This window comes from Vulpes lagopus, chromosome 15, assembly GCF_018345385.1.
Source record: "Vulpes lagopus strain Blue_001 chromosome 15, ASM1834538v1, whole genome shotgun sequence".
NCBI classification, from domain to species: domain Eukaryota; kingdom Metazoa; phylum Chordata; class Mammalia; order Carnivora; family Canidae; genus Vulpes; species Vulpes lagopus.
The window spans coordinates 26,153,452-26,168,679 of NC_054838.1; the positions used below are offsets into that span (position 1 = coordinate 26,153,452).

A 15,228-nucleotide genomic window follows, 5' to 3' on the forward strand; every position below is an offset into this window, starting at 1 on the left:
AAACACATTTCGGTGTTCTGACCAGCTGTAGGTATAACTTCATGCAGGTGACACCTGAGGTCTTTTTAGGTATCCAGAGTTGGGTTTAAATTCCAGCTCATCGCTTTCTAGCAGTATGGTTTTTCTGTATATCATGTAAACTATTTTTTTTTTTTTCATGTAAACTATTTGAGCTTTAGTCAAAACTGAATTAAAAATGACTCATAGGTTTGTTGGGAAGATGCCAGCTGGTATATGTACCAAGTATAAAAATATCAAACGTCTCTGGAGCATAACAATATACTGGGTATTGTGCCAAGTACATTATCTCATTTAAACCTTAGAACAACCCATTTTATAGATAAGAACACAGACCCAAAAGGTTTAATTAATTCTTCCAGGGCCCTAGAACCCTAAAGTGTATTATTCTAGTAGGTATTCCAGTTCACATCTGAGCCCAGACCCTCATGCTCTTAGTCACTATCCTAAAAACACATGGGACAGGTCCTAGCACATAGTAGGCTCTTAAATTACAAGTACAGTTATTCACATATACGAAGGTAAGTACAGCATCAACGCCAAACAGCCTCTTCTCATTACCAACTTGTGGAGATACCTATGAGGAGGAGCAGAATGTCATTCTGGTGTTCCAGCTGCATTCTCCTGGAAGAGCTCCCAGCCACCTTTTGACCTCAACCATCATAAATCTATATCTTGTGGCAGACCCCTAAAACAGAATTGCAGAATTCTAGACCCTAGCAACATCTTGATTTCATTATTTTCATTCATATATTCCATTTGATTCATACATTCCATTTCATTCATACGTACGTTCATATACACAATGTGTTTTTTTTAAGATTTTATTTGCGAGAGAGCAGAATGAGAGAGAATATGAGCTAGGAGGAGGAACTGAGGGAGAAAGAGAAGCAGACTCCCCGCTGAGCAGGGAGCCCAACCATGGGGTCTGAGTTGAAGGCAGATGCTTAACCGACTGAACCACCTAGACACCCCTACACAGTATATTTCTTCTTAACAACTTTATTATGATATAGTTCACATACCATACAGTTCATACATTTAAAGTGTACAGGTCAGTGGTTTCTAGTGTGTTTACAGATATTGCAACTATTACCATAGCCAACTTTAGAACATTTTCGTCATCTCAAAAAGAAACCCTGTGCCCTTTAGCTGTCTTCTTCCTGTCCACCACCCCTCCCTGCCCCATTCCCTCAGTGTTAAGTCACCACTGATGTACTTTCCATCTCTATAGATTTCTTTGTCCTAGATGTTTCATGTGAATGGAATCATAGAATATATGGTCTTTTGCGATTGGCTTCTTTCACTTAGCATAATGTTTCCAAGGCTCATCCATGGTGTGGCATGTATCGATATTTCACTTCTTTTATGCCAAATATTCCATTACATGGCTATACCACATTTTGTTTATCCATTTATTGATGGACATTTGAGTCATTTCCACCTTTTGGCTATTGTGAATAATGTTGCTATAAACAGTCACAAATTTTTGAGCAGACATACGCTTTCATTTCTCAGGTAATGTACCTAGGAGAGGAATTGCTGGGTCATATGGTAACTTTTTTTTTTTTTTTTTAAGATTAACTTAGAGTGCACAAGTCGGGGGAGGGACAGAGGGAGAAAGAATCTCAAGCAGACTCTTCACTGAGTGCAGAGCCTGACTCGGGGTTCCATTTCACAATCCTCAGATAAAGGCCAGAGCTGAAATCAAGAGTCAGGTGCTTAACTGACTGAGCCACCCAGGCATCCCGTATGGTAACTCTTTAATTGGTAACTTTTTTTTTTTTTAAGATTTTATGTATTTATTCATGATAGAGAGAGAGAGAGAGAGCCAGAGACACAGGCAGAGAGAGAAGCAGGCTCCATTCAGAGAGCCTGATGCGGGACTCAATCCCGGGACCCCAGGATCGCTCCCTGGGCCAAAGGCAGGCACCAAACCACTGAGCCACCCAGGGATCCTCCAATTGGTAACTCTTTAATTGCTTAAAGAATTGCCAGACTGTTTTCCTACGCAACTGCACCATTTTCAGCCCCACTAGCAGTGTACAAGGGTTCTGATTTTTCCTCATTCTCGCTGATTTTTTACCAGCTGCCACATTATTGTTTCCTGTGGCAAAGAAATATGCCATCTCTGTTCCTTCTCATTGCCGTTCAATACAGATTCACTTCTCTTTCCTTGAAGATAGCTCCCGGCTCATTGGCACTGTCTTTAACATAGCTCCTTTCATTATCCAAATAGATAATGGATTCCAGTTCTCTGGCCTCTCCTCTGATCATTTTGTTTTCTACCATAAATTTGTTTCTACCAATACATAGATCCTGGACATATTCTAGACTTTGCTGATCTGGTAACTAATTACCTTCAATAATTTCAGTTTTGAGTATCTCACTCTCTGACCATTGATTGCTTCTTTTTCTGGTTCTCTTGTCCCAATGGTCTTCAGCCCCAAAGGCATCTCTGATCCATTGAGCAGGTTTTCATTGTCCCTTTTCTCCTTCATTGTCTCACTTCTTTACCCAACTTAGATTCTGTGGCATTTTGATAGTCTAGTTACTTTCCCTGTCCTAGAGCATCTTTCATACCTCCTCCTTTATTCTCAAACCTACCTTTCTCTCCCATCTTTACTCTCAGCTTCTTTTGTTGCAGAGATGATTGAAGCAGTCAGAAAGTCTCCTATCATATGCCTGCTTGCAATGCTCATCAGACTTGTTTCTTCCTGAGTTCCTATCTATAGCCTCTTGTCCATTTGTCTACTAGATTCTCTCCCTTATCATTTACTTAATGTTTCCCTCTCTGCTGGATCATTCCTTGTGGCATACAAACATGCTGTCATTTCTCCCAACTAAAATTTTTGTTCCTTTTATTCTCCTCACATGGTCTATTTTTCTGCTCCCCTTTTCTTCTATCACTGTCTCTTGGATCTACTTGTCTTTATTTCTCTTCTCATCTTACTCAACCAGCATTTGATAGTGGACCACTCCTTGTTTTACTTGGTTTTTTAAAACTAGGTTTCTAGGATACTGTAATCTTCTCATTTTCTTCTTACATTAATGTCTGCTTTTTTAGGCTCCTTTGTGATTCCTCATTGTTTAAAGAATAGCTCAAAACTTGAAATGCTGGGCAGTCCCGGTAGCCCAGCAGTTTGGCGCCTGCTTTTGGCCCAGGGAGCGATCCTGGAGTCCCAGGATTGAGTCCCACGTCAGGCTCCCTGCATGGAGCCTGCTTCTCCCTCTGCCTGTGTCTCTGCCTCTCACTCTCTCTGTGTCTGTCATGAATAAATAAATAAAATCTTTTTAATTAATTAATTAATTAATTAATTTGAAATGCCACTGGTGCTTGTTCCTAGCACCTCTTCTCTATCTGTATTCCATTGCTAGGTGTAATCTTGAATTTAGAATTTCATGACTTTAAATACCATCTATATGATGAAGATCTCTGAATCTGTATTTTCATCCTAGACCTCTGTCCTGAACTCCCAGATATATTACAGTTTTCTATTTGACATCAGATCGTAATAAGCATTTCAAAGCCTAACTGCTGTGCCTCATCCAAACCTGTATTCCTGCCCCCGCCCCCATTTTTCTCTATCTCAGTAATGGCACTTCTATCCTAGTTACTCAGGCCAGAACTCAATCATTTTGACTGCTCTCTCAGTCCTTCCAATAGTCTGTCAGCAAATCTTGTCAGCTCTGCCTTCTAAATATATCAGTCTAACCATTTCCCATCTCTTCTGCTACCTCATCTCTCAATTAGGTGACTGTAATAATGTCCTCATAGACCTCCACAGCTGCTCTCTCTGCTCATAGTCTATTTTCAGCATAGCAGGCAAAGTGATCTTTTTAGAACAGAAGGCAGATCAACTCAATCTGCTCCAAACCCTGTTACTCCGAGAAAAATCTAATTCCTCTGTTCTCTGTACTTCACACACATAATACACACCCCTTATCTCCCGTGCCTCTCCTCCTCTCTCATACCGTTCTGTTATTCATATTCCAGGCATATTCTTGCTCTGGGGCCATTGCATTTGCTGTGAACTCTGCTTGGATTTTTTTTTTTTTCCAGATAGCTTGTTCTTCTCTTCTTTAGGGCTCTGCTCAAATACCTGCTTATTAGTAAAGCCTTTCCTGCCTACTGTATTTAAAACATCCTATGTTTTATCATAATGTTGGTTCTTTCATACACACTGACGTAAAAATCCCAAAAGGCAGAGTTTTGTCTCTTATGTTCACTGCTATATATCTTTAGCATCTGAAAGTGCCTGACATGTATAGCTGAGACTGAATAAATATTATATAATTATTATACAAAAATATTTTTCCTTCAAATATGTTATATAAAATAATTATGTGTTGTATAATTATATAACATATAAGTTATATAATACATAATGTAAAATAAATATTAATGAGAAATTTCTAAAGTGCATCAGATCATAACTCATCAGATCATGCGCTACCATCCAAACCACGGAACTGCCAGTGGAACTGGGCCTAAAAGTTCCCAGATTACTGTGAAATCAACTAACAGCAGTTTACTGGAGTTTGAGAAAAATTTTGAGGTGTTGAAAGTAGCTTAAGGATTTTCACTCATAGCTATCTGGGTTGGGAATAACTGGCTAGAAAACAGTTTTTGTTTTTTTTTTTTAAGTATGGTTGACACATGATGTTACATTAATTTCAGGTGTACAGCATAGTGATTTAGCAGCTCTGTAGTTAGCTCGCCACAGGTATAACTACCATGTGGCACCATGCAGTGCTGTTATAGTACATTAACTATACCCCCTATGCTGTGCCTTTTATCCCTGTGATTTACTCATTTCCATAACTGGAAACCTGTATCTCCCACTCCCTTTCACCCATTTTGCCCATCCCCCAGCCACTGGCAATGATCCCTCCCTCTGGCAACTATCAGTTTGTTCTGTGTATTTACAGGTCTGATTCTGCTTTGTGTTTGTTTGTTAATTCACTTGTTTTGTTTTTTAGATTCTACATGTAAGTGGGATGATATATTTATTTTCTCTGGCTTATTTTAGTTTAGCATAATACCTTCTAGGTCCATCCATGTTGTCTGTCACAAGTGACAAGATCTCTTCCTTTTTTATGACTGTGTAATATTTCGTTGTGTGTGTGTGTGTGTGTGTGTGTGTGTATACAAAAAAAAAACTGTTGGGGGTTTTATATATATATATATATATATACACACACACACACACCACATCTTCTTTATTCATTTATTGATGGACACTTGGGCTGCTTCCGTATCTTGGCTATTGTAAATAATGCTGCAGTAAATATAGGGTATCTGTAGCTTTTCAAATTAGTGTTTTCATTTTCTTTGGGTAAATACCCAGTAATGGAATTACTAGATCATATGGTAATTCTATTTTTAATTTTTTGAGGAACTTCCATACTGTTTTCCACAGTGGTTATACCAATTTACATTCCCACCAACAGTTCAGAGTGTTGTTTTTTCCATATCCTTACTGACACTTGTTATTTCTTAGACAATAATTTATTGAGCTACGATTTTTTGAGCACTGGTTAATAATAGGCACTGTTTTAACAGAAGACAGATAACTCAATCCTCTGCTCCAAACCCAGTCACTCTGAGAAAAATCTAAACTCCTAAGTCCATATTCCTCTGTTCTTTGTACTCCACACACACAATACACACAACACCCCTTATTTCCCATGGCTTAAATGTGCCTTTTATCCTTGTGACTTGGGATAGCGACCCTGAAAACTAGGTTTTCAAATAGTTCTTCTGCAGAAACAAAGGCTCTAGCAGTTGCTTCCTATAAAGATACTAACAGGGAATCCCTGGGTGGCTCAGAGGTTTAGCGCCTGCCTTCAGCCCAGGGTGTGATCCTGGAGACCCAGGATCGAGTCCCACATAAGGCTCCCTGCATGGAGCCTGTTTCTCCTTCTGCCTGTGTCTCAGTCTGTCTCTCTCTCTCTGTGTCTTTCATGAATAAATAAATAAAATCTTAAAAAAAAAAAATTAAAAAAAAAAAGATACTAACAGCTTGACAATCCACTGAATATGCCCTAATTAAATGGAGACAGAAACAGACATCATGGTCAGGGGGAGGAATATCAGTCTGCTAAAGATTGATTTTATAAACCTTATTGAATGGGTAGAGATAGCAAAGGCCTTCAAGGTACCTTAAGATATACTTAAGGAATCTCTGGAACTCACATAATAAAAGATATTACTGGCCTGAAATAAGGTAGAACCTGGAACTAGATTGATGACAAGGGCTGAGCAACCTAGAATTGGTGAACATCTGTAAAAACAGAAGTTCTTAATTTATTCATGAAAATTTGTGTACCAAGTGCCAAGCTAAGAATAGAAAACAATATGGAATTGTTGTCCTCAAGAATCTCTGAGTTTAGTGAAGAATGTAGATATGCAAACATCATTTCAATAGATAATTTGATTGCACGGGAGCCTAGCATTAGATCTGGCATATGCTAGGTGCTCAGTATTAGCTGATGATTGATGGTGCAGTGTATGACAAAGGAGAGTAATCTGATTCAATTTGGGAAGGGTATCCCAGAAGAGTTTATGCCCTAATATTAACAAGTGGAACTAATCCGGTAGATTGGAGAAAAGTATCGACTAGGAAGACCCCTCTAGCCTAGCAAGTGTAAAGTACAGAGGTAAGAGGAGGTGGTCCATAAAACTTAATAATCTATGACAAGGTAGAGGAGGTACACAGTAAGTAAGGCAACATGGCAACACCTATAAATCAGGACTTGTATCTTGAAGGCAATTAGGAACCCCTGGATTTTTTTTTTTTTTCATGTAAACTATTTGAGCTTTAGTCAAAACTGAATTAAAAATGACTCATAGGTTTGTTGGGAAGATGCCAGCTGGTATATGTACCAAGTATAAAAATATCAAACGTCTCTGGAGCATAACAATATACTGGGTATTGTGCCAAGTACATTATCTCATTTAAACCTTAGAACAACCCATTTTATAGATAAGAACACAGACCCAAAAGGTTTAATTAATTCTTCCAGGGCCCTAGAACCCTAAAGTGTATTATTCTAGTAGGTATTCCAGTTCACATCTGAGCCCAGACCCTCATGCTCTTAGTCACTATCCTAAAAACACATGGGACAGGTCCTAGCACATAGTAGGCTCTTAAATTACAAGTACAGTTATTCACATATACGAAGGTAAGTACAGCATCAACGCCAAACAGCCTCTTCTCATTACCAACTTGTGGAGATACCTATGAGGAGGAGCAGAATGTCATTCTGGTGTTCCAGCTGCATTCTCCTGGAAGAGCTCCCAGCCACCTTTTGACCTCAACCATCATAAATCTATATCTTGTGGCAGACCCCTAAAACAGAATTGCAGAATTCTAGACCCTAGCAACATCTTGATTTCATTATTTTCATTCATATATTCCATTTGATTCATACATTCCATTTCATTCATACGTACGTTCATATACACAATGTGTTTTTTTTAAGATTTTATTTGCGAGAGAGCAGAATGAGAGAGAATATGAGCTAGGAGGAGGAACTGAGGGAGAAAGAGAAGCAGACTCCCCGCTGAGCAGGGAGCCCAACCATGGGGTCTGAGTTGAAGGCAGATGCTTAACCGACTGAACCACCTAGACACCCCTACACAGTATATTTCTTCTTAACAACTTTATTATGATATAGTTCACATACCATACAGTTCATACATTTAAAGTGTACAGGTCAGTGGTTTCTAGTGTGTTTACAGATATTGCAACTATTACCATAGCCAACTTTAGAACATTTTCGTCATCTCAAAAAGAAACCCTGTGCCCTTTAGCTGTCTTCTTCCTGTCCACCACCCCTCCCTGCCCCATTCCCTCAGTGTTAAGTCACCACTGATGTACTTTCCATCTCTATAGATTTCTTTGTCCTAGATGTTTCATGTGAATGGAATCATAGAATATATGGTCTTTTGCGATTGGCTTCTTTCACTTAGCATAATGTTTCCAAGGCTCATCCATGGTGTGGCATGTATCAATATTTCACTTCTTTTATGCCAAATATTCCATTACATGGCTATACCACATTTTGTTTATCCATTTATTGATGGACATTTGAGTCATTTCCACCTTTTGGCTATTGTGAATAATGTTGCTATAAACAGTCACAAATTTTTGAGCAGACATACGCTTTCATTTCTCAGGTAATGTACCTAGGAGAGGAATTGCTGGGTCATATGGTAACTTTTTTTTTTTTTTTTTTAAGATTAACTTAGAGTGCACAAGTCGGGGGAGGGACAGAGGGAGAAAGAATCTCAAGCAGACTCTTCACTGAGTGCAGAGCCTGACTCGGGGTTCCATTTCACAATCCTCAGATAAAGGCCAGAGCTGAAATCAAGAGTCAGGTGCTTAACTGACTGAGCCACCCAGGCATCCCGTATGGTAACTCTTTAATTGGTAACTTTTTTTTTTTTTTAAGATTTTATGTATTTATTCATGATAGAGAGAGAGAGAGAGAGCCAGAGACACAGGCAGAGAGAGAAGCAGGCTCCATTCAGAGAGCCTGATGCGGGACTCAATCCCGGGACCCCAGGATCGCTCCCTGGGCCAAAGGCAGGCACCAAACCACTGAGCCACCCAGGGATCCTCCAATTGGTAACTCTTTAATTGCTTAAAGAATTGCCAGACTGTTTTCCTACGCAACTGCACCATTTTCAGCCCCACTAGCAGTGTACAAGGGTTCTGATTTTTCCTCATTCTCGCTGATTTTTTACCAGCTGCCACATTATTGTTTCCTGTGGCAAAGAAATATGCCATCTCTGTTCCTTCTCATTGCCGTTCAATACAGATTCACTTCTCTTTCCTTGAAGATAGCTCCCGGCTCATTGGCACTGTCTTTAACATAGCTCCTTTCATTATCCAAATAGATAATGGATTCCAGTTCTCTGGCCTCTCCTCTGATCATTTTGTTTTCTACCATAAATTTGTTTCTACCAATACATAGATCCTGGACATATTCTAGACTTTGCTGATCTGGTAACTAATTACCTTCAATAATTTCAGTTTTGAGTATCTCACTCTCTGACCATTGATTGCTTCTTTTTCTGGTTCTCTTGTCCCAATGGTCTTCAGCCCCAAAGGCATCTCTGATCCATTGAGCAGGTTTTCATTGTCCCTTTTCTCCTTCATTGTCTCACTTCTTTACCCAACTTAGATTCTGTGGCATTTTGATAGTCTAGTTACTTTCCCTGTCCTAGAGCATCTTTCATACCTCCTCCTTTATTCTCAAACCTACCTTTCTCTCCCATCTTTACTCTCAGCTTCTTTTGTTGCAGAGATGATTGAAGCAGTCAGAAAGTCTCCTATCATATGCCTGCTTGCAATGCTCATCAGACTTGTTTCTTCCTGAGTTCCTATCTATAGCCTCTTGTCCATTTGTCTACTAGATTCTCTCCCTTATCATTTACTTAATGTTTCCCTCTCTGCTGGATCATTCCTTGTGGCATACAAACATGCTGTCATTTCTCCCAACTAAAATTTTTGTTCCTTTTATTCTCCTCACATGGTCTATTTTTCTGCTCCCCTTTTCTTCTGTCACTGTCTCTTGGATCTACTTGTCTTTATTTCTCTTCTCATCTTACTCAACCAGCATTTGATAGTGGACCACTCCTTGTTTTACTTGGTTTTTTAAAACTAGGTTTCTAGGATACTGTAATCTTCTCATTTTCTTCTTACATTAATGTCTGCTTTTTTAGGCTCCTTTGTGATTCCTCATTGTTTAAAGAATAGCTCAAAACTTGAAATGCTGGGCAGTCCCGGTAGCCCAGCAGTTTGGCGCCTGCTTTTGGCCCAGGGAGCGATCCTGGAGTCCCAGGATTGAGTCCCACGTCAGGCTCCCTGCATGGAGCCTGCTTCTCCCTCTGCCTGTGTCTCTGCCTCTCACTCTCTCTGTGTCTGTCATGAATAAATAAATAAAATCTTTTTAATTAATTAATTAATTAATTAATTTGAAATGCCACTGGTGCTTGTTCCTAGCACCTCTTCTCTATCTGTATTCCATTGCTAGGTGTAATCTTGAATTTAGAATTTCATGACTTTAAATACCATCTATATGATGAAGATCTCTGAATCTGTATTTTCATCCTAGACCTCTGTCCTGAACTCCCAGATATATTACAGTTTTCTATTTGACATCAGATCGTAATAAGCATTTCAAAGCCTAACTGCTGTGCCTCATCCAAACCTGTATTCCTGCCCCCGCCCCCATTTTTCTCTATCTCAGTAATGGCACTTCTATCCTAGTTACTCAGGCCAGAACTCAATCATTTTGACTGCTCTCTCAGTCCTTCCAATAGTCTGTCAGCAAATCTTGTCAGCTCTGCCTTCTAAATATATCAGTCTAACCATTTCCCATCTCTTCTGCTACCTCATCTCTCAATTAGGTGACTGTAATAATGTCCTCATAGACCTCCACAGCTGCTCTCTCTGCTCATAGTCTATTTTCAGCATAGCAGGCAAAGTGATCTTTTTAGAACAGAAGGCAGATCAACTCAATCTGCTCCAAACCCTGTTACTCCGAGAAAAATCTAATTCCTCTGTTCTCTGTACTTCACACACATAATACACACCCCTTATCTCCCGTGCCTCTCCTCCTCTCTCATACCGTTCTGTTATTCATATTCCAGGCATATTCTTGCTCTGGGGCCATTGCATTTGCTGTGAACTCTGCTTGGATTTTTTTTTTTTTTCCAGATAGCTTGTTCTTCTCTTCTTTAGGGCTCTGCTCAAATACCTGCTTATTAGTAAAGCCTTTCCTGCCTACTGTATTTAAAACATCCTATGTTTTATCATAATGTTGATTCTTTCATACACACTGACGTAAAAATCCCAAAAGGCAGAGTTTTGTCTCTTATGTTCACTGCTATATATCTTTAGCATCTGAAAGTGCCTGACATGTATAGCTGAGACTGAATAAATATTATATAATTATTATACAAAAATATTTTTCCTTAAAATATGTTATATAAAATAATTATGTGTTGTATAATTATATAACATATAAGTTATATAATACATAATGTAAAATAAATATTAATGAGAAATTTCTAAAGTGCATCAGATCATAACTCATCAGATCATGCGCTACCATCCAAACCACGGAACTGCCAGTGGAACTGGGCCTAAAAGTTCCCAGATTACTGTGAAATCAACTAACAGCAGTTTACTGGAGTTTGAGAAAAATTTTGAGGTGTTGAAAGTAGCTTAAGGATTTTCACTCATAGCTATCTGGGTTGGGAATAACTGGCTAGAAAACAGTTTTTTTTTTTTTTTTTTAAGTATGGTTGACACATGATGTTACATTAATTTCAGGTGTACAGCATAGTGATTTAGCAGCTCTGTAGTTAGCTCGCCACAGGTATAACTACCATGTGGCACCATGCAGTGCTGTTATAGTACATTAACTATACCCCCTATGCTGTGCCTTTTATCCCTGTGATTTACTCATTTCCATAACTGGAAACCTGTATCTCCCACTCCCTTTCACCCATTTTGCCCATCCCCCAGCCACTGGCAATGATCCCTCCCTCTGGCAACTATCAGTTTGTTCTGTGTATTTACAGGTCTGATTCTGCTTTGTGTTTGTTTGTTAATTCACTTGTTTTGTTTTTTAGATTCTACATGTAAGTGGGATGATATATTTATTTTCTCTGGCTTATTTTAGTTTAGCATAATACCTTCTAGGTCCATCCATGTTGTCTGTCACAAGTGACAAGATCTCTTCCTTTTTTATGACTGTGTAATATTTCGTTGTGTGTGTGTGTGTGTGTGTGTGTGTGTGTGTGTGTATACAAAAAAAAAACTGTTGGGGGTTTTATATATATATATATATATATATATACACACACACACACCACATCTTCTTTATTCATTTATTGATGGACACTTGGGCTGCTTCCGTATCTTGGCTATTGTAAATAATGCTGCAGTAAATATAGGGTATCTGTAGCTTTTCAAATTAGTGTTTTCATTTTCTTTGGGTAAATACCCAGTAATGGAATTACTAGATCATATGGTAATTCTATTTTTAATTTTTTGAGGAACTTCCATACTGTTTTCCACAGTGGTTATACCAATTTACATTCCCACCAACAGTTCAGAGTGTTGTTTTTTCCATATCCTTACTGACACTTGTTATTTCTTAGACAATAATTTATTGAGCTACGATTTTTTGAGCACTGGTTAATAATAGGCACTGTTTTAACAGAAGACAGATAACTCAATCCTCTGCTCCAAACCCAGTCACTCTGAGAAAAATCTAAACTCCTAAGTCCATATTCCTCTGTTCTTTGTACTCCACACACACAATACACACAACACCCCTTATTTCCCATGGCTTAAATGTGCCTTTTATCCTTGTGACTTGGGATAGCGACCCTGAAAACTAGGTTTTCAAATAGTTCTTCTGCAGAAACAAAGGCTCTAGCAGTTGCTTCCTATAAAGATACTAACAGGGAATCCCTGGGTGGCTCAGAGGTTTAGCGCCTGCCTTCAGCCCAGGGTGTGATCCTGGAGACCCAGGATCGAGTCCCACATAAGGCTCCCTGCATGGAGCCTGTTTCTCCTTCTGCCTGTGTCTCAGTCTGTCTCTCTCTCTCTGTGTCTTTCATGAATAAATAAATAAAATCTTAAAAAAAAAAAATTAAAAAAAAAAAGATACTAACAGCTTGACAATCCACTGAATATGCCCTAATTAAATGGAGACAGAAACAGACATCATGGTCAGGGGGAGGAATATCAGTCTGCTAAAGATTGATTTTATAAACCTTATTGAATGGGTAGAGATAGCAAAGGCCTTCAAGGTACCTTAAGATATACTTAAGGAATCTCTGGAACTCACATAATAAAAGATATTACTGGCCTGAAATAAGGTAGAACCTGGAACTAGATTGATGACAAGGGCTGAGCAACCTAGAATTGGTGAACATCTGTAAAAACAGAAGTTCTTAATTTATTCATGAAAATTTGTGTACCAAGTGCCAAGCTAAGAATAGAAAACAATATGGAATTGTTGTCCTCAAGAATCTCTGAGTTTAGTGAAGAATGTAGATATGCAAACATCATTTCAATAGATAATTTGATTGCACGGGAGCCTAGCATTAGATCTGGCATATGCTAGGTGCTCAGTATTAGCTGATGATTGATGGTGCAGTGTATGACAAAGGAGAGTAATCTGATTCAATTTGGGAAGGGTATCCCAGAAGAGTTTATGCCCTAATATTAACAAGTGGAACTAATCCGGTAGATTGGAGAAAAGTATCGACTAGGAAGACCCCTCTAGCCTAGCAAGTGTAAAGTACAGAGGTAAGAGGAGGTGGTCCATAAAACTTAATAATCTATGACAAGGTAGAGGAGGTACACAGTAAGTAAGGCAACATGGCAACACCTATAAATCAGGACTTGTATCTTGAAGGCAATTAGGAACCCCTGGATTTTTTTTTTTTTTAAGGATACATATGTTTGTTACCTGTGTCACCAGTAAGTTCTTCAAAATCACTTGATGCTCTCGTTACTAGTCAAATCTCTATGTTTAGTTTTTGATTTATTATCTTTGCTTAGGTTCGATGACAAATACACTCTGAAGTTGACCTTCATCAGTGGAAGAACAAAGCAGCAGCGAGAGGCCGAGTTCACCAAGTCCATTGCTAAGTTTTTTGACCACAGCGGGACACTGGTCATGGATGCATACGAGCCTGAAATATCCAGGCTCCATGACAGCCTTGCCACAGAAAGAAAAATAAAATAGCCAATTCTAAAAGCAGCCATCTTTGCTGGATCATGCTGAATTTTGGGGTGAGAGAGAAGGAAACAGAACTTAAAATGGATAAAGTAAGATATGTTAAAAATGTCCCTGTTTTGTCCTGAAATTTTAGTCCATTCTGGATAAATAGGATTTTCTAGTTCAGATATGAGAAGTTGTAGCTCTGATATCTAGCTTTAGCCTTGGTCTGCTGATTGCGTTGTTTTGATTTGCTTTTCTGGAAAAGCGTTTTTGCTAGCAGCCATACAGACTTCCTCCTTCATACCTAGCAGTACTTTATATCGTAAAACTTTGTGCCATGCAGCATTTGAAGACTCAGTTTTTAAAATTGTTAGCCTGTTGCTGACTTTATTGTGTTAATTCCTATCTCAACAGCTATTTCCCTTAATTCAGGATACAACTTCTTGTGTATGACAGCTTTCCTTCACACACCATTTTTGTGGGTGTGTATATATCTGACTTGGGGAGAATTGGAAAAAAACACAGCTTTTTAATTTGTTTAAAACAGACCTTCTGCCTGTTACATTTTGTGCTCTTAACCAATTAAAGAAGCCAATGGCATTTTTAATTTTATATTGTGTATGTTTTCCACTAGTATATCCCCATTGATTTGTTTGTGCCCTTTATTAACTGCCATTTTCTAAAATTTTTTTCAATAAAAGGAAAGAAGATGTGATAAAATGGAGTCGTAGTCTTGATGGAAGGAACAGAACAACAAGTGTTAACAGTCTTATGACTAGAGGTTCCTTTTATTTTTAGGCTGTTTTACTGATCAGAAACCTGTGCGAACCTGTAGATAAGAACTGCTAGCTTTCCAAGGATAACAATAATGACACTCCGTACTTTGTGCCTGCCAATATTCCAAGTACTTGACATGTATTTAACTCACTGATGCTCACAACAGTTCTAAGAAGTAGGTGCTGCTGTTACCCCATTTTATAAATGAGGAAAGCAAGGCACAAAAGTGGAATAACTTGTCACACAGCTCGTATTAGAACTGGAATTTAAACTGGTTTGTCTGGCTCCAGAGTTGTGAGTTGGCATCTTTTCCAATATTTTCCCACTATAATCACTTGCCCAAATCCTGTGACCTATGGGAATATTGTCTCTCTTGCTTACAAAAGTACAATTCCAGCTGAGCCTAGTACCTAAGACTTTTTATTCAGTTTATAAGAAATTAATCCTTACCACATTTTCCAATGGGAATGTTGCCCTATCTAGTGCCGCACAGTGGGGGATTATGGAACATCACTGGACAGGGAGTTGAAGCCTTGGATTCTATACCCTTTACTCTTAAAAACTTTGGGTAAGTCATGTAATTCTCTGAGCTTCTGGTTTCCTTTTTTTTTTTTTTTTTTAAGATGATCATCCTATTCTGTCAGCTACTTGGAGCTTTGAAAGGTGTATAAT

The 15,228-nt window shown here is 38.7% G+C and overlaps 2 protein-coding genes across 2 annotated transcripts in view; both read left to right on the top strand.

Moving 5' to 3' along the window:
• The window catches only part of SPCS2 (signal peptidase complex subunit 2), a 32,488-nt gene extending 18,097 nt beyond the window's left edge, over positions 1-14,391 (top strand). Inside the window, exon 5 of the mRNA XM_041730208.1 lies at positions 13,617-14,391. Coding sequence (XP_041586142.1) covers positions 13,617-13,803 — 187 coding nt within the window. The 3' untranslated portion in view covers positions 13,804-14,391. The remainder of the gene's footprint in view (positions 1-13,616) is intronic.
• A 116-nt stretch (positions 14,392-14,507) lies between these two features.
• The window catches only part of NEU3 (neuraminidase 3), a 28,105-nt gene continuing 27,384 nt past the window's right edge, over positions 14,508-15,228 (top strand). Inside the window, exon 1 of the mRNA XM_041730205.1 lies at positions 14,508-15,124. The gene's annotated coding sequence lies outside the window, so the exon portion shown is untranslated. The remainder of the gene's footprint in view (positions 15,125-15,228) is intronic.